At 38.5% G+C, this 26187-nt stretch overlaps 1 protein-coding gene across 1 annotated transcript; it reads right to left on the reverse strand.

The window, feature by feature from the left end:
• Positions 1–7648: 7648 nt before the first annotated feature.
• irx5b (iroquois homeobox 5b) lies at positions 7649–11335 on the reverse strand. Its single transcript, XM_060886784.1, has 3 exons — positions 10607–11335; positions 9432–9840; positions 7649–9282 (listed from the first exon to the last, which is right to left on the reverse strand). The coding sequence occupies exons 1-3, from the start codon at positions 10853–10855 to the stop codon at positions 8672–8674; spliced, it is 1269 nt and encodes a 422-aa protein (XP_060742767.1). The 5' UTR covers positions 10856–11335; the 3' UTR covers positions 7649–8671.
• Between the last annotated feature and the right edge of the window lie 14852 nt (positions 11336–26187).

A 26187-nucleotide genomic window follows, 5' to 3' on the forward strand; every position in this document is an offset into this window, starting at 1 on the left:
TTTGTGCCAACCTCTTGTTCCTGTTCAGGTGATCTTTTTCGCTATCTGTGTGTGTCTTGTTAATTTTACTTGAAAACTCCTTTAGGCATTCTCTCCAGTACAGTCTTAGTCTGACATTTATCAGTGTGTGGAGTCAGTCTATCAAGAGTCCAGAATGATCTGGATGAAGGGATTGAACATCCCTAATAATTCTGGCCTTTGTTCATTTACATGTATTAATCACACAGGTGATGGCCCAGTCATCCCGAAAACCATGGGTCAGGCCCCCATAGACACAAGAGTCTAAACTCAATTATATGCATGATTAGCTTTATCCTAAGCTTTTTTCCTGCAGCAGAGACTCGTGCTGGATAAGACACAGGCATGGGTGTGTGTTTGGGTGTATATGTGTGTTGATGAAATCTACATTCATGTAGATACTATATAAAACATTTGCAGCAAGTTGGAGTCAAATGTTTGAAACCAACCATTTTCTTTTGTCACTTCTCTCATCATTGCTCTTAAACTTTCAAATTGTTAAGTTTTCTGTTGTTAATTGTACCTGATAGTATCCAAAACCCGCTTGATTGCCACGGTAGATCTTTCTTTTGATAAGAAATTTTATCGAACAGGAAAATGGCATTTTTAACCAACGCTCAGTGATCCTTCTCGTCCTGTCTCTTATTCTACAGATCTTGGCTTCTGGAAAAGTCAAAGAACAAAAAGAAAAGCCTTTGTAGTTGATTCAGGTAGAAAATGTTTTATTAATTGCCATATGCTTATTGATTTTCTCTTTCAAGCCAATTCTTTTGTTCTCTCGTTCTGGTGGCAGCATAAGGATCTGTAAGTTATGTGGAGTGTCAGGGGTGTCCTTTTGATGTGCATGACAGACCCCATGCTAAGTAACACCTGTGCCCAGTCTGGGCATGCCTGCTCTGGTCTATTTGCCTCTGAACCTTTGGACAGACAATACTAATTGAGGGACGATGTTTGGTCGTCGTCGTATATCTAGATGACCTGTTTGGTTTGTTTTTTTAATGCAGTAGACAATTTCATTCTACATTTTAGAACGTAATATCAGCATATTGACTTTAGTACATATCCTGTGGAGGTGGGCTAGAGTAACAGGTAGAAACAACGCTCACCTTAATAAGAGAGACCAGCATGAATCTTCAGAATAATCAACCTTACTTTTTAGTAACATTAAAAGATGTTTTCATCTTTCTGGATTCATTTCCTATTTACCAACGTAGTGCATTATTTAGATTGCTTCTTGGCATTGTTGTTTGAATTCTCAGTGGACAAATTATATTGGATTAGTTTATTATATTATTTGCCATAATGCAGTCAATCCAGTGTACAGCTGATGCACACTACACAACAACAATGCAAAATGATTTCTTTTGTGCTCAAAATATCCAAACATTCTTGTAAATATGGATTTTGTAGTGGCCAACTTTGTATATTAGTGTGATTCTACATTTGGGGTACTATTTGTAACCCATTGATTATAAATATATAAATATGGATGTAAAGTAATGTGTCAAGCCAACGTGTCCTTCACAACAACCTATATCATGTTTCAGAAAAAAAAACTTTATTCTTATACAATTACAAAATATAATTCATATATTGTGGGTTCTTATACACAGACAATGCCAGTACAACCCTATTGCACAAATAATAGAGAAGCAAATAGAATATATATTTGGATGATTTTTAATGTTCTCATGTAATTAGCAGTATTGGCAGTAAGAACATTAAGAACATCCTTACATTTTGTGTATTTGCTAATACATCATAACTAAATAAAAAACATTGTTTCATGACCACTGAATCCAACAGGTAGTTGCTGTTTGTGTTTAGTACAGAATTATACTTCTGGGTAATTTATCATTTCAGAATTGTTTACATAACAGCAGAACACTACGATGTTTTCTGGAGTATGGCATCTTGGATAGTGCTGCCCCAGTCCAGAGCTGTATAATAAATGGTGAAAGGATGAGTAGGGGAGCAATTTCAGACACAGCTCACTTTTAACTGCCACTTTTTATTTTCTCTTTTTTGCTGCTTTCAAATGACCTTACAATAATTCAGCATTTCCTTCCAGTTATCATGTTTTTCTTCCATGTCCATGAGACATCACGGTAAAAAATACAACAGTATTTATTCTGGTGATAAATCTGGGATTTACAGTGTAAGGTCAAAGTAGACCAGATCACTGTTTAGTTTTTCAGGGGCTTGGAGATATCACCATTAAGCTCAGTATAATGTCTCTGACTGAAAAGACTCAAAAAAACTCAGAAATTGTGACCCACCTATATTTCCCAAAAGTTCTTCAAAGGCATCACTAGTGAGTGTCACTGACTGTATTAGTACACCTAAAAGCTTGATTTCTTAAAGTACTTCCTGCTTGTATCAAAGGAGATCAGGAGTTTTACACTGTTGCGGTGAATATGTGCTGATAGATGTCTGCCCCTCTTCATTCGGAATTCATGAGCTCAATGACACGAGGACTTCTATCCCAGCGCAGATAGTACATTATTAAAATCTTTTTGATCCACACTTCTTTGATATTCCTCATTAAGTATTCACTTTTTAGATGTAAATATGAGGAGCCAAGGGAGCTGTTACAGGGTAACACCCACACACTCTGTCTGTCACTTTGAATGTTTGAAACTTGACAGCTGGGAGGAAAGGAAGAATGTGAGTAAAAGACTGTGGGCTGTCCAAGCTACAGCCAAATATCTGTACTAATATTTGAAAAATAGGAAGAGACATCAACAATAGCGCAGAATCAATATGATATTTTATTAGTAACCATGTCTATTATTATCCACCTCACAGTTCCAGAGGTCTGCTATTGAGCCGAAGCTCAGGTTACTGTCAGTGCGGAGCTGTGCATGATCACGCACTTTCCTACAGATTCTCCAATTTCTGCCCAAAAACATGCTAATAGGTGGACTGGCTACTCTAAATGACACCTGGGGGGTGAATCTCTGTGCATGGAGCACTGTGAAGATCCAGTGCTACATCATGACTTGTATTCCTACCTCATGCTCAGTGTTCCCAGGATAGACTCTGGAATGACCATGACCCTGACTATGATAAATCAGATAGTGAAGATGAATGAATGAGTTATTCTCATGATTGTTTGTCTATGAGAACAGTTTGTTCAAGTAGCATCATTGTTCAGCATCTACTCCCTCCCTTACTGAGTACCTTTAGGTGACTGAATGAATATTTAATTGAAAGATTGATGTAGGAGTGAACAAATACAACTGGCCATTGGGTATACATGCCTAGTGATTTATGTACTATTTCTGCATGGAAAAGAAAAGTCAGCATTCATGTGATGATTAGGTTTGGAATAGATAATATACATAAATACTTGGCTATAATTTATTATCCAAGTACCCGGTGGACTAAATACAAATGTGTGTGCAAGCATGCATATGCATATGTTAGATTGGCACTGTTGGAGAAAAGGCGGAAGGAACACATATGTCACTAGGAAATATTAGATGGAGGCATGGGGTGACCGAGCAGGGGGCCTGGGGTGGTGTGTGTCTGTATAACAGTGTAGCTGGAGCAAGTGTTCGAGTGTTTATGTTTAACAACCGAAGTGACAGCATATTTGAGAATTTTATTGTACTGTTACTTGTGTGCATGTGTTGGTGGGTGTGTGTTGCTGGAGGAGGAGCAACAGGCCACAGGGGTGTAGGTAGTGCAATTTAGGCGGATTAAAGGGCTGATAAGGAGCCAGAGAGGGAGTGAGGTGAGAGGCTTGGGTGCCTGAGCACTGATCCCGACAGCTGTTACAGCTCAGGCTTTCCTCAGCAGGAGCTACACAGACATAGACATGAGTCTGGTACCACAAACTGACTCATGATATCAAGAAAGAACATTTTCATGTGCTGTGATGATGTAAAAAAAATGATTAATTTTTAAAACCTGTAAGTCTAAAACATAGAGGGCATAACATAAAACATACTTTAAACAATCTCCCATGCTATTGAGAATCTGTTATAGTCCTTAGTGAGCATTGAATAAAGTGTGCCACTGCCACTGCCACTGACACACTTTTTGTGACTTAACCTTGACTCCCTGGATCAGTTAAAGGTTTTTGTTTTTTGAGAAGTAGGTCCCACTAAAGCATCAGAGGCAAAGTTAGCCTTTGTGGATGCCACATATCTCCTTTCCAACCAAGTTCACTGATATAAAGGTGACATGCCTTCTTTCAGCACTTTTTCTTCTTTTATGTAAGAAGCATATTCAAAGCATGTGGCAAAGCTGTCACTGGTGTGGCAACATCAGCCTGACTGCTTACTGTACAATAGCTTTTGATTATTAACTCAGTGTGGATTCTTGTCTGGTTTGTTTGCTAAGAAGAGTCTCCTTGTCACCTCTGCACAGTACACACAAACACTCTAGGTATGGAGGGATTTGCTGCTAAAGGAACGAGCAGCCTATGATTTATGCATTTACCGCATCATTGGGAAAAAGGAGTGGGACAGTAATTTATTCTACAAATACAGTTCAATAATTTTTGTAATATGTGGGTGGTCTACTTATTAGAAATAAGCAGATCCCTATACAGGATGCCTATGCGCAGAAATAAATTGGACCTTTCTATATGAGATCTGCAATAAATCACCAAAAAAATTCTCAAAGTAGAAAAATGCAATTATCTATATTTGTGCCTTTCCATTTGAGATGAAGGGGCTCATTCACAAAAGCGATATTTGCCAGTCTTGGTATCCTACGCATTATTCAAGTACAAAACAAAACATATTTATCATTGTCTTTTAATCACATCAAAAAGAAATATAGTGCCACCCCAGGGTGTTGGCAGGAATATGCAGTACTCTGTGATGTTATTGTTTCCAGTGCTGCTAAACAATCTTGGAAATTGACTTAGAATAAATGTATTTTAAATATGATAACTCAAGGCTGCCCTAGTGAATACAGAGGCACTCTTTGTCAATTGTTTTCAGAGGGCACAGTACAATAAAGATTAGGCACGCTATGTTATACAGAGCTATTAAGCCTTCAAGCACTGCTATTCAAACTGGTCCAATTTCCCAAATATATTCACTTCTCTTGACCTTAACCAAGTGCCTCAGGAATGAGATGACATGAGTGCACAAAAGCTGATGCCTTATTATTACACGAAATATACAGTGTCTGAAATAATTTCTCATATATCTTTACAAGCAGATTTAGAGCAACATAATAACTTTGAAATTACGGTTAATGTCTATAAAGTGGACACTTCAGCTTTCAAAGAAAACAAAACAATGACAGTTGAGATTTATCACAGTGATTATGCCTCAGTTATGCTCCAGAAATATTTGATAGGGTAATCAGTATGATGCCCTGATTCTCATTCACTGTGTTATCAGGAGAAAATTCTTCCTGTGTAGAAGTGAACATATATGTTCTTTTTTTTAAATTTGTCTACCTGTTCTTTTAGTCTAAACAGGACCTCGTGCTCAAAAACAGTCCAAGATGGTAGCTTTTAATTAGCCGTTCATTCTTTGCACTACCCTCATCCCTTCACCAGACATTCTTATCACATGGAGCATGTGACAACAGCAGTCATGTGTTTAGCTGGAGTGGCTTTGCGGTGCGTGGCATATTTGTTTGCTTGAAGAGGAGCTGCTGAGGGACATTGAGGCAACTCCTGCTTCTAATGATCCTTTCAATTAGAGAGAAGCCCTGAGGCGCTCGCACAGCTGCCTGCTTAAAACACCTCCATCTCGTAACGCCTGTCTGCGCTGCTGTGCTGTGCTGTAGCATTTAAGTCAATATTATTTTAAAGACCGCCTCCCATCTATTATTGAGTAAATTGAGCCATCAGTGTCTCTGGACATTTTGGGCCTTAAATGAAATCTATTTGCTAATGCCTGGAGGACTTGCACATTTGATGCAGTGAGGCTGATTAGACAGAATACACAGGAGGGCTTAATATAAGTGCAGTCGAAATATCTGTTTAAAAATAAATCAGTTTCAGTTTAGTTTAAGGGAAGATAAATATAAAATAATATGATGAAAATAATGTTAGAAATCCAATTTTCTCCTCCATAACCTCTGTCAAAATTGGAACAAAGTGAGAGTTTTGAGTAATCACAGAGATAATCTTCCTTTCAGTCTGACCTCGAACTGATGAATCCACAAGTTAATATAAACAACACCTTTGCAATTCAGCTGTCCTGCCCATCAGCTGGCCGTTAGTGCCTTCTCACTATGCAGGAAAAGTCTCCTTAGTCGCCATCGATCGGTCCAGAATCAATGCTTTTAAAAGCCTTACACACTCTTTAGTTACGAGCCAAAGCGTGCATGTTGTGCTCTGACCTGACTGTATTGATTAGAAGGAGGAGGTGGTGAGAGGAGAGAGGGATAGACAGCATGCTTTTCTCACACTGACTCTTCCTTTCTGCTCGTCTTACTTCTCAGGGTATGGAATAACCATTTCCATTAATGTCATATTTTTCTCTGTTGTAAAATGTTGTTTAATGCCTCACAATTAGTTTCACTTTCCTGTGCTACAGGGTAGACCATGAAGGTGAGCGATAAATTACAGCCATGCTTTCTGTAGTTCACTCACTGTCGTGTTGAAGACTTTGTCCTCTATTTGTTCTTACAGCTCTGTCATCACATTTTCATCTTACTTTCCTATGACTTCATCTGTATAAGACACGTTCCAAAAAATTAGTTCCTTTAATAACATTTGTACATTTTAAGCTCTTTTACAATCTAACCTTGTAATATGGGCTTAACTACATCACTTTAAATCTCAGTTTTAAATATTGGTCTATGAGTGGTATAATACAAGGAAAAATATGCTCCTTTGAATTATTCTAAGTTAAAATTAATTTGACATTTATATTAAATGACCATGAACAAGTTGTCTGTGTAGTGGAGAGTGAAAAAAAAAATCTGTATAATATCTGTATAAGTGGGCATAGATTTTTCAGATGGCTCATCACTGGGACTTGTTTTGGTTAGCACTTACCCGAGCTGCCGTTTGCATTCCTGACTTCTGCAGTAAGCTTTCTAAAAATGCATTGAATACACCGAGTGTAATGTGTCTCTGAAAATACCCTTGAGTGAAAAATAAATCCTTGTCATAAAAACCCTTCAGTGTATCACAGCAAACATGGAATAGTAAAAGAAGTGGGAAGTTATAATATGGCATGTAATATTAGAAGGAACGTATATGCCCAGCTTTCCTCCATTACACTTTTTTGTAACCATACAACTGAAAAATATCTCTTCACCATGTTTATATACCAGACTCCAACTTTGATTTTACCAAAGGGATTATGTCTCTTTCTAAGATGCTGCTGCTTCTTTTCAGGGCTTTGTGAGCAGAAAAGTGGCATTACCTCTGTAAGCCACGAGGCCTGAGACGATTCTCTGATGTTTGTTGCTGTTGGACCCTGCAATGCCAGTGGTAATAGGGAATCTGAGATAATCCCATTTTTCTTCTGTAGAGTTTACTACATTTTGAACTTACACATTTAATCCCTTTTAAAATGGCCTTTTGGGCATTTTTAGCCCCTTACTCTTGCTACATTGATGGAATAGAGCAAAACACATTTTATAAGATGATGGTTAGTGGAGCATGAATTTAATATCTCATCCACTAAACCATGTGCCATAATCTCTCAATTATAAATCTGAACTCTATATATTAAAACTCTTGCTTCACCCATGAAATTATGAAAAGGACAGTTTTTAAGATATTCAGTGTTTTGCCTAAAAGCAAAGCAGTAACATATACACAGTCTTTGACGAATGTAATAATAGACTACTGCTTACAGTGCTGAAATCTGTATATTTCCTGAAAATGTTCCACTATAAAAAGATTTTGTTCTGATATTGGATGACAGATGAGGTTCAGAATTTCATGCTAAACATCCACTATGAGTTTCAAAATCTGACACCAAAAAGGACCAGCGCTCATGTTTCTCCACTGTAACTTAGTCCAGGTGTTAATCACATCTTGCTGATGGCAAAAAGAAAGAGAAACCCTCAGTGAAAGCATTCTGGATATGTACAGTTAACCTTTCCCTGCTAAATCAACAAATTACTGTCCACAGTATGATTTGTTACCACTCTGTCAGGGAAAGTTAAATCAAACAATATATAATTTATTGGCCACACAAAATCTCTGTTATATAACCAACTGATAAAACTGTGAATAAAACCTTAATTCAACTGTAATTCCACTCGATTGCATGTATTAATGATCAATAATAGCCTTACAACAAAATCATTATATCTGTTAGAAAAGAAACATATTCGTTTCAAGATTTTAAGTTATCCTAAAATTTAAATGCCATGAATGGTACAGGCGTTTAAATACCCAAGAATCAATAAAACAAAAGGTGAGCTAGAACCTATTGAAATGTAAAATAGTGAATTAACTTTGGCCTTTTGCGCCGCTCTGCTTTCACGTGGACGGATTAGCAAAGAAGCAATATTTCACTTTATAGTATTTCAATCATTACATTTCATAAAATTCCCTTTCGAATACAAAAAGCTTCATTTACACCTGATGTGCACAGTCACAAGTGGGCTATACAGCAACCCCGATTTTCTTCATTATCACTCTTATCTAAAGAAAATCCAGTTTCTCATCCCAGACAGCATAAATAAACGGAATAAAACCGATGGAAGAAATTTAACGCTTGGTGTGTGTGTCCCCCTGTGCCAGCTCTTTGCACATGTCGGCCGGTGTGTTTCCTCTGGCTGCTCTGTGCAGCGCCGCTTCGCTTAATCCGGAGCTGGAGGCGCGGCCAGTCGGCCCGAACGCGCTGTAGTTCGTGAAAGCGGGATAAAAAGCTGAAGCGTAGTAGAAGTGCCTGGGGAGGAGAGGACCCCGTGTGGGCGACCTGGAGGGGGAGAAGGTGCCCGTGCTGATGATGACCGGACTCTGACCGGCTCTGCATGTTTGGAACCGCTCACCACACGGCTTATCCGACGTGGCGATCTCGGCCAAAGACCACAGTTTGGGTTTGGGGGCCGAGTTCGTGGAATGAATGACAGATGTGCCAAGGCCGCTCTCTCCGGAGGGCTTCACTGCGTTTGGAGTGTCTCCCTGATCTGTAGGCGTCTCCAGTCCTCTCTCCGGACCACCTTGAAGAGAGGAGGTCGTGGGTGATGAAGAATCGCATCCAGTCTGCGGCTCACCATCTTTCCGAGCGGAGGTGTCATTAATAACACGACCCTCTTCATCATCAGTGTGTTCTGTGTGCTTCTCGGTCGTGATTAGTCCTGGACTACCGGGAAGGCCTGAAAGAAAATTAAAGGAGTTTTAAAGTTTAATTCTCTTTAATAATAATAATAAAAATAAAAAAATAAAAAATAATAATAATAATAATAATAATAATAATAATAATAATAATAATAATAATTTTATTTCACACAACGTCATTATATACCTAATTCTTTGGTCGACTCTGCCATTTCGACTGCCTTAATTGGCTCATCTTCATCATCGTTTTTTTCCAAATCAATATTATCTTCTTCATCTTCGTCCTCGCTTCTGTTCCGTGGGGTCCAGGTCATCTTGTTCTCCTTCTTCAGTCTCCTGCGCGCGTTGGCGAACCAGGTGGACACTTGGGTGAGGGTCATTTTGGTGATGATGGCCAGCATGATCTTTTCCCCCTTAGTGGGGTACGGGTTCTTCCTGTGCTCGCTCAGCCAGGCCTTAAGCGTTGCGGTGGCGTCCCGCGTGGCGTTCTTCCGGTATGCGGGGTCTCCAAGCGGGAACGCACCCAGCGGCGCTCCGTACGGATGCGCATAGCTCAAAGAGGCGGCCAGACCTGGGGACGGCTCATATGGGGAACCCTGGAATAGTGACATTATAGATATTATTTTAATAAAACACACACACACACACACACACACACACACACACACACACACACACACACAATAGTAAAACTATAAACGAGTATAACCTAAAGATCTCAAACACCAAAAGACAACGACCTTTTTCTTTTTGGTGAATTTAAACAACTGATTTTTTAAATTTTTCGTCCTTTGCTTTTCTCATTTAAAATGAAGTCCCCAAACTAGCAAATAATATAATTACAAATAAAAAAAAATCAGACATAATTGTAGAAACTGAGCATGTAGCTTACCCTATCATTAAAAAGCAATTATTCTAAAGGGTTAATACAGCTTGTATATGTACTTTACTTATGTATGTCAGCTTTTAGATGTACTTATTTATTTAGTTTTTTTTATAGTCTTATAGTCGTGGTGACATTTTATTTAATAATATATTGACAACGAAACTGCTGTTTTGTTTCTTTAGCACAGGCCTATTATATTAGCTTTTGTGCATATAAGAGATATTCGAGTTTGTGGAGAAATGATTGTTTTACCAAATACATCATGCCTGTCATCTCTATAAATTGGAAGATCTACAATATTGCGCTTGGAACCAGATATACATTTCGTATTCTCTTAATATTTCTTATACGTGAAGGACACCCAAGTTTAGATCTCAAAACCGTGAGTTTGCAGCAGTGTCTAAAAGTTTACGGGGATCATATCCATATTTCTCATGGTCATATCTAGCCTGCGTTATCGCGTTCCATGGACTCACCACGAATGAGGAGAACTGTGGTGCGGATGCAGGCTCTGAACCGTACTGGAGCGAGTTGAAGGCTGGAGTTTGGCTGGTGAAAGCTGTAGATCCCGCGTACGGTGCAAACGCAGACCCCGAGGAGCTGGAGCTTCCTCTGCTCAGCTCATCCGCTCGCGGCGCAGCCAGCGCGCTCGATCCGTATGAAGGACACGAGTAGAGAGCCAGAGGGGTAGACGCCTGGTACAAGTAGCCCTGAGGGTATGCCATGCTGAAAATCCCAGCCAAACGATCCAGTAAAATGTGTGCACTGCTTCCCACGAGTTATTGCTGGACTCGTTCACATTGGAGTCGCGCGCATGGAGTTGCGCGCTGTGTAGACTGTTAACACGCACGTGGAACATTCACAAGTACCTATAGTGGATTAAATGGAAGTGATGGGAAGAGGTCTGTTCAGTGCCCATCGGGTTTCCTTCAGATCATCTCCATTTGCTCTAGTCTCCGTTATCCGAATGGAAAAATTGCCGTCTTTATTTAGAGCAACTTGTCGGGTGGAAATATAAATGGGTCGGAAAGCGCTAGGCTGAAGAATGAAGAGACTTATTCCGCTGTTCCCTGTGGCGGTGGCTACAGGCTCCACAGCGACAGGAATTGGAAGGGAAGAAGGAAAGGCTCATGCTGAGTTTCCTGCGTCCATCGCGATAATTGGCGGACTGCCTCTCTCTCTCTCTCTCTCTCTCTCTCTCTCTCTCTCTCTCTCTCTCTCTCGCACATTGACTGACTACACAAAAACGATTAGCCATCATAACATTTTTCAAAATTATTGTTTAAAATAAAACGCTAACGTGAAGTACATGCCGATGCTTATTTAAGACAGTATCTCTTTTTAGTGTTTATGCGCTGTGTGTGTGTGTGTGTGTGTGTGTGTGTGTGTGTGTGCGCGTGTGTGTGCACGCGCGCGCTGTGATGGAGCGGCAGAAGACGCAGGAGAGTTGGGCAGGGTTAAAGATGTTTAGCGAGATAAACATTAAGACAATATGGTCCAAATGCGATCAGCATGACTTCCTCTAAGGTGATAGCGACTGAATGAGAGTTCCACATGGACTCGGCAGTGGAAGAGTTACAACACATCGAGTAAACAGTGAAGGAAACAGGGTGTAAAAGGAGAACAGCATTTATCAGGATTACACAGCATTTATCCTACACCCAAACAGGTAGGCCTGTATTGCATCACTGAACGTTTACTTTGTTTATAAAGTTGCGTTTTTCCTAATGTGATAAAATCTGCAACATAGATTTGAGACTAGAAGTAGAATGGTAGTATTGTGTAGGTTAAAGGCAAGATGTGTCAATGCTTTTCTGAGTGAATAGAAAGGTTTCAGTTTATTTTTCAGGATGTCACACAAATGGCCATCTGTAAAGGCAAACTTTTGGATCCTTCTCGAGTGATGTGAATACAACCTGCGGTCACTAATCTCATTTGTGGCTGCTATTAATAGGTACCAGCAGTTAACAGAACCACACAAACAGTGCAGTGTGAGGTCAACCTGGAGAAAGTTATTGGAAAACTTCAAGAAATCATTTCATGCAGTTTATTTTTGTGCAATTCTTAAGGTAGAGAAAAAGGATTCTTATCTGATTTTTTTTAATCCTCATTTGTCTGTCAGTAATATATACTCTGATATTTGATGCCATTCACAATGAATCTTCTGTTTGCTCTTTTTCTGCAGCTGTCAGTTCCTCAGAGCAGTATGAGTCTGCACTGACATGAGGAAGGTAACTGTTCTGTATGAATTGGGAGCGAGAGCTGATGAGACAGCATGTGCAGTCATGTTATTACACAATTATTTGTTTTATTTCCTTTTCCGTATACCGTTTTTCCAGCATGAAACAGAGTGAGTACACTACTTCCCACCCAAGACAGAAACTGTCAAACAAACAAATGAAAGACAGCTTATTTCCTAACACATTAACTGTGATTGATTTATCAGTGACACACTGCAGGTAGCATTGATTTTTCTGAAGACTCATAAAACACATAAATTACAGTCATAACCGCAGGGTGGCATCAAACCGTTACTGCTCTGTAATGGTGCTAGTCTCCTGTCTGTGACAAGACAAATGATTCATAATGTGCTTAGCTGCTGTAGAGTGTACTTTTATTTGAGAATGAGTCAATAACCCCAGTGGCTAAATGAATATTGATTGAATATAATGAAGCTTGAATAATGGCTGAACACACAGTGCTCATGAACAGCCTTCCTTTTCTCTCAGAGCATCCTTGTGCAGCTCTGGTACATGGCCTCTAGTACTGAGATGAAATGTTGCAGTCTGTAATTACAACATTAGAAACATCATTGAAGCTACTCGTGTAAAGTTGTTATAAGACACGTTTGATTCTGTCATTTACAGCCTCTGTTTAACATTTGTAGTTGTACACAGTTAGTGAAATGATAGATATGCATGTTTCCCATGCATTTGCATATTAGCTTGTGTTACAGTATGAGCCGTAGCTTCAGTCATGAATTTACTTGTGATTTATATACAATCCAACAAATATGGAATAAATACTGTATTGTGCTCCTTTTACTTGTGTTCTAATATTCCTTATTTTAACTAAGAATTAACTGCAGTCAAAAATTAGAGATTAGCAAAGATTTGCACTACCTAGTTTAATTCCTGTTTGTTTATATTTACTCAACACTCCTAAATCCTGTTTGGTATTTCCTGTCCAGAGACCTTTTATTCTATGTCCTTTTAAAGGTAGTGCTAACAGAATAACTGTCCTTAAAGCATAGTTTTCCCGTGGTTTGTTTTGACCTCAGTCGGATCTTTTGGGTTTGCACTCCTTAGTATAGACCGAAGTGTTGTAGGTATCAAATGTCCTTTGAGCAAAACAAACTCTAAAATGCGGCCTCGCTATTCAGCATGGATTAGCTAAAGTGTCTGAAGCAGCTGTGGAGTGGAAATTTTAATGTTTATAAGTTTTACATCCTAAAAGCAATGCATATGCACTTTTGAATATGCTATAGAAGATACACAAAAATTGTTATTAAATTATGTTTTTTTGTGAAAATACAATGCTGATCAAAGTAGCTGTTAAAAAGTTTCACAATGAGATTTATTTCTACTATATATATATAATTCTATACGAATGATACATTTATTTAATAGATTTTTTGTGCATATTTGGTTAAACAACTCCTTTGAAAATAATATTCAGAAAGATTAAATGCTCTCATTTATTCACACACCAATTAGCCACAGCCTAAATAGGGATAAATGATCAGTGGCCACATGCGGACAGCATTCCTAATTAATTACAAGAGTTTGAATTACACTTACAGTCATTACAGCCAGGAAAACAATTCCTCCTGTTACAAGTCCTTGTGTAACCAATACCCCTTGGGCATGGATGTTTGGAGTGGGTTGAATGGACGAACGTTTTTCAGAGACATTCTTTTCTAATGAAAGGGATGACATATCAGTGGAAATGGAGGAGAGAACAGCTGTGACATGAACAAAGCACTGTGGGACATTTTAATGTGACGTCTCATTGGTGGGAGCTGTACGAGCCACAGAACTCGTGTGATTGCATTCCAGTTTTCAGTTTTCCCTGATCCCCAAGAGGAGTTGATTTGGTTTAGTCTTTAGTGATATTTCTAATTTTGAAGGCCTTGTTGGTCTGTGGAGGAGATTTGGAACTGATCTATTGATTGGTTGAGTGAGTAAATAAATGACTGAAGGAATGATTGAACGACTGATTAGGTCTGTGCGATGATCTCATTCTTTTCTCTTCCGGCTGGCAGTAGATAGATCACAGATATGTTTTTTTTGTGCACATCAGTTTTAAAGGGCCTCGTGACTACGGCACTATCAGAAATATCCACTGTTGCTGCTGTGGCCTTAATGAACATGGCCAGCACTATAAATGGCACGAGCCCCTGTGGGATTCTGTTGCCCAAATGAAGTGCAGCGGAGGTTGAGCCGGGACTGAAGTGTGACAGATGAACTGTGGTTAATGGCCACTTACAGAGAGGTCTCATCTCCACTGGGCCATGCATGCACATCAGCAGGTGACTAAAGCAGCAGCTCTACTTGTCAAACTGTCCCATTACTGCCTAATGAAGAGTAATCATGCTGCTGTTGAGTGAAATGTTATTCTTGGCTAAAAGGTATTTGTGCTTGTCAGCCAGTTTTAGGTTAGGGCGGAGAAAGGGGAGGTTATACATTTATGATTATATCGGGTGGAGGATGTGGTCACATAAATATCTCTGAACTTCAACTTGACATAATAGCTTATTATCATATTTTAACTAGGTAGGAGGTTAACACTGGCCTCAAACCTGTAAAGCTGCATGTTCAAATACGTTCAAGGTATTTTAGTAGGGTAGATTTGCCAAAGATTGCAACTGAATGAACAAATGAACAACACATTATTCTTTTTGAACATGGGTATAGTTACATTTAATGTCATAAAATGTCACAAGATAAGTTAGCTGTTATGACTTATATTAGAGCAGTTCCTTCACCAGCCTCTTCTTTTTCTCTCTTGAAGATAAAATGACAAAAGCAATGTTTGTTATGTGTTTGAAAATCTAGAAACTATTTCCATCCAGAAAACTTAACCTCACTGGTTAATGTTACAAAAGCACCGGCACTGGAGAATCCTACATTAAAAAATAGATTCCGATTTTTATTATCATATAAGACCACGTATTAATATGTTTATTATCAGTGTAAGATTATGTGGAATGTCCACCATACAAATGAATGTGAATCAGCTGTTATTATACAGTAGATCAGCTATTAGAACAGTCACATCCAAGAACTATAAATAGAGTTATATAAAATCTCAGATATTCCAACACCTACTTTGTTTTGGAACATGCAAACGATGCTATTTGTTACCTACACTGACAGGAGTCATGGCATCTAATCCATCAGTCCTTAACAGTCCCTTCTGAGACCTGTGATCAGCAGGAGTGCTCAGGTGAATTAACCCCTCCTACATGCACCAGTTCAATTCCCTACACCAACACAAACCCTAGACAGTCCAGACAAATCTGTCCACACACACCAGACAGGTCAGCATGAAAGCAAACAGGTCCCTAGGCATGTAGGAAAGTATCTGGGAACAGAACTGAACAAGGACAGAGTGGACAGAGCCAAGAGACACAAGACCTGGATCCTGCAGAGAGCGATGAGGAAAACCCAAAAGTGACAGAGACGTCAGAGTGCATCGAACACCAGGTGAGCCTGCCATCAGTGTTGTGTGAGCAGAACAGAGTTGTTGTTGTCCTAACATTGAAGGTCACAACATTATAGAAGCAGTGAAGTAAGACTATGCTGTATTCTACTCATGCCCTTTGGATGCCATTTATTCATCTTATGCTTCTTAATGGAAAATGTGATTATATCTAGTGTATGCATTTTTATTTCTTATTACAGCACAGCACTATAGAAGTCTTGTTTCTGATTGGTCTGAAGTTGTTGATAACTTTTTTATTTTTATAACAGTAGTGATCATGGTGCAAGTTTTTATTTTATTTTTTTTTAAATAAATGTGATCTAATATAGTGATGTGACATACAGCTAATAATATGTTATGTTATCTAATGTAATATAATATGTTATCATTTTCATAGTAATACCTCTGAGCTTATACAGTAGATTCTGCACATATTCTAAGCCTAATAATAAACATAAAAAATGTGTTATTAATAAAGAAGAATGTATAATCAGTAATATGATAAAGGTAGCAATTATTACATTTATCGAAGAGGTGTCCATTCTTTCTAAGTTTTTCGCTAACATGAAAAATTCTAAGTGAATTTATTTTTATTTTTTAATTTTATTTTTCCCTTTATTAACTTCAAGAAAGAAAAAAAAGGAAAACAAAAACTGGGCTAATTTGTCTCTTGGATGTGTCACAAAATTAATTGTAACCATAAATGGTAGCAACATGTCTATTAAAAAAGATTTGGTGTGGTATAACACTGCTGCATGATACTATTACTAATAAACTTGTACTATTTTCTTATACATCCTTGATAACTATTATGTTCTGTATTTTTTAAATAGTGCATCAGCAGTTAAAGTTTACTAATAGGACATTTTGCAAATGTGTGCATAAATTCGACAAAAATATCAGCTTAGTTAATGTTGTTATATCTTAAAATATCACATACTGTATGCTGTATGCTTTTTCCCACAATAGGTTGAATAACACCCCATTCAGCCATGCATAGAAAATTCTGGTAAATAAATAAATGTAAATTCCTGCAATTTGTATATGTCTTGTTTAAACACATCACGCCACCTAACACGTACACTTGATTGATGTCTTTCTTTTTTTTCCTCAATTCAGGACTATTTGTCTCTGTAACTCTCCAGCAGACTTTCTCTCTTTTGCATATTTGCAGTCTTTGTTCTCAGTGTAAATGTTTTCTCTGATCATATTCAGTGTAAAGCTTGCCTGACAGTCATTTTCTATTCTGAATCTACTTCATCAAACATTTCTTTCCTTAGCAAATGAAACAGTTCATCCTCTGAACATGATATTGTCGGTATTTTACAGATTCGCTAAACCAATTATGTATTCATTTCTTGGGAAAAAAATAGTGTTGCATTGATGGTTTTAGGAGAGTGTAGAGGATACAGTAATATATTTCCAGCTTCTTTTACACTCACCATACAACTGAAAAGTTTGTTGTATGCTGTAGAACTCTAAGCACAAAATGCACAAAACACAGTCGAAACAATTTGTATCATTTTGGTATACATCCGACACTATAATGAATAATGGATGCAAGCTTTAAAAACATTTGATGAATCGAATCCATGTGTGTTTCCATGTGTGTATGTCTTCCTCTTCTCCCCTCTCTTGACTGCTAGTATACAAAGTAATGATATCTATTGAGTATAGGGGAGATTGATGGGCAGCAGGCAGAGCTGCACACTCTAAAGTGCCCCTGAAGGAGCCAATAGATAAATCAGTTTAAGCCCTGGACCCCATTTAAAGAGGCCTTGGCAGGTTAATGTGATAGCCTCTCCAATACATTACACTGCCCCCTTATTCAGGTGAATAGGCTTTCACTTCTCACTGACCCACACTCACTGCAATCTCATTGTGTTTATTTCATTTGTGTGTTTGTGCTAATCTATACAGTTTCCAGTATCAGGGAATTATCAGCTGATGCAAGGCAACATTTAATGGACATAATATAGTAGGCCTGTGCCAGTAACAGAATCATCTTATTCGGGTAACTGTGGGGAAAATAACCACAGTTAAATGCTTGTTGCAAACTTCACAAGGGTAAGGAAATAAATTGCTTTCAAAGATGGCAGGAAAAAAACTAATCACATAACCTTTTGTTTTTTATTTAAACACAATAGATCGTAATGCTATTTAAAAATAAAGATTTAAAAATGAGCTTTTTTTTAACACAGTTTAATTATCTTGTGTTTTGAGTAAAGTGTAGAAGATAACGAGCGACAGGGAAAGAATCAAGTGCTTCAGTGCTCTGTCCTCATTCCTCACAGTAGTGAAGTGCACTTGCACGCCACGGTTTGTCCACATGCTCATTTTACTGTTTCATGTTCATGCATACTTTTGTGTGCACTCAATTCACGGTCATGCCTGCTGATAGTGCTCTGCTTGTGTCAGCAAAAGCTGATAAAGATGTGGAAAGTTGCTATTTATTTATTTGTTTGTTTGTTTGTTTGTTTGTTTATTTATTTATGTTCACATAAACTGATGGTAAACAAGCATTACCATCACTGGAGGCTGCTACCACATTTGGGAAAGAAGAGAAAACTGAATGTTTTTAATACAATAGCTATTGCTTTTGAGAGATCTTTTATTTTTCTTTAGCATTGCTGTCTACTACATATCACATACAGCTCTGAGGGTGTGGATTTAAGAAGCAGAATTAGGATGCAGAAATTTCATTTTAAATGGATGTGTAAGCTACACACATACACACACACACCTTATATATATATATATATATATATATATATATATATATATATATATATATATATATATATATATATATATCGTGTGTGTGTTGTGTGTAAAGCTGCAGGACCAGCCAAATGATCGAAACTATCAGACAGATATTCCTATCCTTGTGAGGATTTTTGCCCTTACTAAGATATAATCGCACACACACACACACACACACACAGACACACACACACACACACACACACACACACACACACACACACACACATATTCACAAAAAACTTTCCCTTTGCTTTTGCATGCATATCTTGGTAGCGAGCTCTCTGAGTGGGTGGGGCCAGTGTTCAACCAAGCCTTGAGCATATATATCGAATATTTGAATATCAGAGGCACTCGTTTGCATCCAAATGAGTTCTGCTTGTCTGGCTGATGGACAATTTTAGTTTGACCCCTGCCTCTTTGTATGCAACCTGCAGTTTACTGTCAAAAGAATCTCATTGTTTTCGCTCCATTGTTGTGAACACCCCTGGCAACCCTGCATTTCTCAGTGTCATAAAAGTATAGATTTTGTCTCTAAATATAGAGCTTGTACTCCAGTTGCACTATTGTTTAGCTTTAGCTGTCCCTGTTCTGTTTACCACAGCTGAAATGACTAAAAGCTGAAGCAAAATAAATTCACCTCTTTTAGAATGCACACTGACATAAGCAATTAATCTATGTTTTTCATTAGTTGTGTTTGTTCATCTATCTCTGTTTTTGAGAGTTTGGTGGCAGCACATCACATTCAAACGACTTTTAACGCAACGTTTTCTCTACCCACCTCCCCTTTCTGTATTTACCTTTTATGGTAAAGCACATGCATAATGAATGCAGAATATTAAAAGCAAACACTATCTTATTTTCTTTGTTTGGGAAAATGCTTATTAATGTGCAAATGAGTGAAGACACCTCACCTTCTCGGTGCACACAGAGGAACAGAGCAGTTTAAACGCAAACATCAGTTCAGCGAAGAATTGGACTCAGTGGGAAGAGACGACTGATGCAGTGGCATTTAATTCAGTGGTTGCTAGCCTATGACAGGCTCCATAACCCTCTGGTGTGTGTGTGCGTGCATGCTTACTCATCTGCAGCCTCTCCAAATGACTTACCCGATCACTTGTGAGAGAGGAGTGTATTTAAAAGCAATTGGCTCCTCAGATGAGAAATATGAAGATACCGATATTATGCATAAAGTTATTTTGGACTCTCCAAGGAGCACTAAAGAAGTAATTCCCCTCGGACGAAGATACCCAGAAACTAATATGAATGCAAATTGGATTAAACGGCTGCATTAGTGTCTGATAAACAATTTAGAGCTCCGAGGGCTCGGCAGGGATGGAGTCTGTAGAAGCGAGAGCACTCTCACGAGCGGGAGGATGCCGGTGAGAGTGCAGCATGGTGCCTGTCCTCACACAGTGTTAGCAATTAGAGTCGGCTAGTCACATGTACCTGATTATTTCTGAAAGAGTAAACAAGACCATGGATTTTTAGTGTCAAATTTTGTTGTGAGTAGAAATCAACTGTAATTTATTCACGTTGGTGTACAAGACATATTAAATAACAGAGAGAGAAACTGAGACAAACACGGTAATCTGCATGGTTTGCTAAGTACTGTATAGTTAAATAACATGTATTAGAACTGATAAATAATGATTAAGTAAATTCCAAACAAAGTTTTTTTGACCATGTAGTTTTATTCATGCAGGGTTATGTTACAGGACTGAAGAATGTGGGCTTGTGTCTGATCTGAAGTGTAAATAATAAGCTGGAAAGGAGAGCCTCTCTCTGATCACTTTCACTGTCCCACTCACAGTAATGAGATGCTATTTAAAAGCCGACAACTGAGCCTAGACATTACACGACTGCCCACACACACAGTCACTGTTCACCTGCTGCTTTAGGAATCATCAACTCCCTCAGAGTCCCAGCAGTCATCTCTGTGTACATCTCTAAGTTGCTGTATGATATTTTTGTCCCTGTGGTATTTCATAAGATCCTTTTTTTTTTTTTGCTGTTATACCTACCACATTCGAACAGCTGGTTTTGCCGGAGAATATTGCCTAAAGACACAGCACTTCAGCAGTTTGATTTATATTTTATGTGTTTTGAGGTGTATGTCTCTGTATATTTTATGGCTCATAGCTGTAGAGGATTACATAAGGAATAAAGAAGAGCTAGGATAAAGTTAACTAAAAGGCCAGATCGTGTGCACGGCATAATACGACTCACAAAACAGCCTTTTTGCTTCTCAGACAGGCTGCTGAGTGATTTTAACAGCCAGATAAATTTGATTAACCCAGGTTACTGTGCCATGAAACACTGTCTATGTACTTAAACTGTAATATTATTTTCAAACGCTTGTAGCTCTTATGTAATAAGTCATTTGTAGTGTAATTGCAAGGTTTAAATTGGAAGAGTGCATGGAAATGGAGCTGCAGCATCACTTTTAAATATTAAGGCATAATGGTTAAATAATAATGACAGTGTAATGCAGTTTCCCACTACTTTCAAAACTTTAAAACATGTTTAATCAGACTGCTGTGCATGTATTTGATCTTCAGTGCATAAATGTGTTAATTTTGCCTGGTTAAAAGCTTACATGCAGAAAGAAAAAAAATCACAATATACATGCTCATTCATGTTGATGACAAACATTATGAACTTGAGGTCTTGCCTAATTGGTGATAATGAAATAGACATAGTCACCTTTTAGTGACATTTTCTCAATCAGTGTTGAACTGAACACACTTACACATAAATTGAATTTGCACCCACAAGAAGAAGAAGGACACTTTCTGAATTTCCCCACTTCCTACATTCCAGTTTAACCTTTCATGGTCAGAGTGTGTAGTCAGTTTCATAATTATGAAACTTATATACCATTTTTTTCTATCATTCAGCATTAGTATGCATTTGTAAAAGGTTATCTCATGAAAACAAAAATGTCCTGAAACCTATTTAATCTAGAAAAATGCAGAGAACATATAGAACTTTGACTGAATTGTACCTGAAAGGCCTTCTGAGAGCATTTTTCAAAGAATGCTTCTTGTTTCAGTATGACTCCTTTCATATGCACTGCTTGTTTGGCAGCAGGCTTTGGAGCAGTTTAGGAGTGTGAGCTTGTATGACACACAAGAGTTGTGGCTATGACAGCCTTTCAGAGGTCATTTAAGAGGTTGGTGGCACAATTTCTAACAGATGTTTTTACAACTTCTGAGCTTACCTGAACACAAACGGAGCAGTAGCTCAGCTTCCGAGAATCTCTCAAGCACCTCGCTCTGGCATGCCAGGCTCGTGCTGCGTTGTCGCCTCAAATTTAGTGCAATGCTTTTTAAAATGTGAAGCTCAGCAGCTCAGAGTTTCACCTGGAATCTTCGCCTGCCGTTCTCATTCTCCTTCCTGCCTGTCAGCTACTCGGTAATCAGAGCACCGTTGTTTATTCTCTTTGATATGTCACAGATGTATGCGATGGTGTTGACACAAGATTCTCGTGTGATTTTACATGGAACGTCCCCTCTTTTCCGGTCTTCATTGCGCTCTTCAGTTCATGCTTTGGATCGTAGAAAAATTAGGAGAGCTGCTTTGATCAGTAAAAGATGTGCATGAGCGAATGTGCTGGCCTTTACAGTTATATATGGCACACTGTTCACCTGAACTTTTCTCCAGCTCTGCATACTCCCTCAGCATGTTTCAGATCAAAACCCACTAAAGAGAAGCATAAACGTGTCACTCTAATCAGTACACCAGAGCAAGCTAAGTTACTGAGAACTCAAGCTAAATTCAGTACTCTGAATCCGCTGAGATTCAGAGTACTGTATGTGCTGCTGAAGAAGTCGGGCTGTAGTTCAAGGATCTTTCATGTATATATAGCAAAATGCTGGACTTCATTTCCTTCAATAGCAAAAAGCAAAGGTAACTTATCTGGGATTGCACTGGAATATAGATTTTCATAGATGTCTTATGCAAAAATATAGATGTCTTATGCAAAGAACGCAGAGATGGATGATGCTTCTGAATAAATGACAGGAATCACTAGTTTTTCAGCACATTATTGTACTGGTTTTCTGTGCTTATTGTATTAAAGTGTGTTGCTTCTTTAAAAAAAACACAGAAATGCTGTAGACTAACTGGCTAAGAGTTGAAAGGATAATGTCACAAAAAGCATCATTTGTAAGTACTGTGCAAACAGGTTATGGATTCTATTTAATCAGTTATCATAATACAGTTTAAGTTCACTGGAGGCATATTCCATATCAGTTTTTGTGATTACAGAGTAGGGGGGTACGGTGGCTTAGTGGTTAGCACATTCGCCTCACACCTCCAGGGTTGGGGGTTCGATTCCCGCCTCTGCATTGTGTGTGTGGAGTTTGCATGTTCTCCCCATGCCTCGGGGGTTTCCTCCGGGTACTCCGGTTTCCTCCCCCGGTCCAAAGACATCCATGATAGGTTGATTGGCATCTCTGGAAAAATTGTCCGTAGTGTGTGAGTGCGTGAGTGAATGAGAGTGTGCGTGTGTGCCCTGCGATGGGTTGGCACTCCGTCCAGGGTGTATCCTGCCTTGATGCCCGATGACGCCTGAGATAGGCACAGGCTCCCCATGACCTGAGTAGTTCGGATAAGCGGTAGAAAATGAGTGAGTGAATGAGTGAGTGATTACAGTGTTTATAGACAAAACCCAGCATTAGCAATAGTAGAGTGAAGTAGTATAGTAGATGTGTTGAATAATATCATAGCATTCAATCATTCATCGTCAGTAACTGCTTTACTCTGGTCAGTGTTGTACATGGTGACAATACACCCTGGATGGGACTTAAGTCCATGCATACACACATTCACACATGCTTTCTCATCTAGGTGTTCATTGGAAAACACCTTAAAGTTTGTACTGAAGTTTTATTTCTATGTAGAATACTCAACCTCTAATTATTAGCCAGAGTCAACAAGAAATCACTTTTTAGGCAGTGAATTAGTGCCATAATTACCTAACGACTCTGACACACTGTTTCACAAGAGTAATTAAACACACCAAACTGATTGGTTTGCCATCCTCGTGTTTCTTTTCCATTGAAACCTTTGAGTGTGTACTTTGTTGGTGAATGGAAGTGTTTGTCTAAATGGTTTGTATGATGAGAGTGTCTCACTAATGAGATCCCATGGGGCTCTGAGTCTGGAGCCGTTACTGAGTAATTACAGTGTCTGTGCGACGTTAAACCATCTCATGTGTCTTTTTGTTGGGCCATAATTGCATGCAACAAGTGCGGCAAGGTTTTCTAATCTCATCCATGGCAGGGATGGATGTAACTTTCATAGTGGTGAATTTGGTTGGGGCTGTAAAATTCACTCACACAGTAATTTTGTAGCACAGGAAGAAGATTTGAAAAACAATGAGGATTATTGAAATTGATTGGTGTGCTGTTTATCATGTTGAGAATTGTCACTGTGTGCTGAGAGAGATTCAGGTTGTGTTTATAGCACTATTTGTATCAGGTGTGTTTTTAAATATATTAATGACAAATATGTGTGGCTAAAAACAGAAACCCTGTTTGCCTACATGCTAGTGTAAGGGAACTTCGGTTGGTGGTAGCTTCTAAAAGCCTATGTCAATGTGTTTCTCAGTCATACTGTATATGTTTGGGAGTATGTATGGCAGGTAGAAGACAGTATCAGTAAAACAGAAAGGCATGATGTATGGCTAGCTCAACCCTAGTGATCTGAAGTTCTTCACTGTCTCTGCTCAGTGAAATAGCCATTTCTGGGAAAGTGAGAAGAGAAAATCTTAAACCCATTCGCTCTCTCTCTCACACAGACAAGTGTTAGAAACTAAAAGAAAGAATTTAGCACTGGATTTTAATTTAGAAAAAGGAGTTTACACTGTAAAAGAGTTTACACTGTAAAATCCTTGGTTTGATTCTGTTTTGGTTATTGGCGCTGAGGAATCTTTTAACGTTCTCCTCTGGTCCACATGGGTTTCCACCAGGACATCTACCAAAAAACACATAGGTAGGCAGACTGTCTAGAATGAAATTGCCCCTAGGTGTGAATGACTGTGTCAAAGTGTTTTTGTCTATTGCACTATTATGGACTACCTTCAATTCTGGATGTAATACCACCTTGACAGGTTCCAGACCCACCGGAACCCTGACCAAGATAAAATGGTTAGTGAAGATAAATGAAGGTTTGTGGGTGTTTTTCAGCTGATGCTTAAACATATGCTCTTACCCTCAAACATGCTCCTCCTGGTCTAAGCTCAAGATTAAACATTTTTAACATGTTTTTAGGCCTGGAACACCATTTTACTGAACCCACAGAACCAACATAAGTGAGGTAAGCATTGTGTTTATCTTGTATCAACAGTGTGTTAATTGAATAGACTGAAATTTATTGGCCTGTTATTCTTCAGTGTAGAGTAATTACATGTGCCATACTCCATTATGCTAGTTCAAACAATGCACTGTATTCTAAAGCAGGGTTTGGTTTGCTGTGGGCTAAACTGATAATGATAGAATATAGAGTTATCCGTTTAGCCCACAGCAAACCAAACCCTGCTTTTTTTAAAGTAGTCCATACCAGAACCAAGGTATGTGACAGATATATGTTGTACGTACAAAGAACAAATAATGAAATAAGGTGAGATACAGTGTAAGGTGAGATACAGTAGATAGTAGTAATTGTGCTTATAAAGTGCTTACAAGCAAGAGTTTCAGTGTAGAATGATTATGTACAGAACAAGCAAATGGACAGTGACATCATTTTTTGTTTGTCGTCTGAAGCAGCCTTTATTCAACTGCATATAAAATGATAATGAATGAATCATAAACCCATTATTTGCAACTTCTCTTCATTATTTTGGCATTTGTTGGCTGTGAGTCATAGCACACATTTTTTCATATATGAGAGAGCCAACAAATGACCTCAAGATGTATTTAGTTTGGTCTGGCCAAACTACAGTAGCTGTTGGTATAAATAGTAGAAGCAATAATACACTGGAGAACTTTGTGAGAAATCTAGCAGACCAGGAACAGAGGGTATGAGGCAGGAAAACACTCTGGAATGGGATGCCAGTCCATCATACAGCCTGTTCACACCTTTTCATATTTTTTTTTCAATTTATAACCACCAATCCACATACCAGCATTCTTTTTGTGATGTGGGAGGAAAGTGGAGTCAAGGTACGCAAAACACTGTAAAGACCCAAGCTTAAACCTACCACCTGGTCCTCCGTACCATCCTGTATGGTATTAAATATTATTATAAGTTATATATTGTCTATATAGTATATAGTCATACAGCTCAAGAACATTATCCAACATTCAGGAATTAATAGGATTAAAATCACACCCTTAAAAATGTTTTAATGGTTCTTTGCTTAGTGATGCTTAGTGAAACCATTGAAGGTCCTGAACAGAGACTTCAAGTATTCACTCCTTTAGAAAGCAAGAACCATTAAATAGCCAAAGAACCTTTTGAGAACCTTTTTTCTATGTGTCACCAGCAGACTCAGAGGTGAATGGAGGCAAGCATCGAAAACTGGAAGGTTAGGTTACAGTTTTCTAAAGGTAGATTTAAAAGGGTCTCTGGTATGAAATAT

The sequence above is a fragment of the Tachysurus vachellii genome, chromosome 14 (genome assembly GCF_030014155.1).
Source record: "Tachysurus vachellii isolate PV-2020 chromosome 14, HZAU_Pvac_v1, whole genome shotgun sequence".
Taxonomy (NCBI): Eukaryota; Metazoa; Chordata; class Actinopteri; order Siluriformes; family Bagridae; genus Tachysurus; species Tachysurus vachellii.

Excerpts from the sequence above, each read along its gene's own strand:
- irx5b (XM_060886784.1), bottom strand. The coding sequence starts at position 10,855 with ATGGCATACCCTCAGGGCTACTTGTACCAGGCGTCTACCCCTCTGGCT. Across the intron at positions 9,841-10,606 it reads CACAGTTCTCCTCATTCGTG|GGTTCCCCATATGAGCCGTC; the intron begins GTGAGTCCATGG and ends TCACTATTCCAG. Across the intron at positions 9,283-9,431 it reads AGAGTCGACCAAAGAATTAG|GCCTTCCCGGTAGTCCAGGA; the intron begins GTATATAATGAC and ends ATTTTCTTTCAG.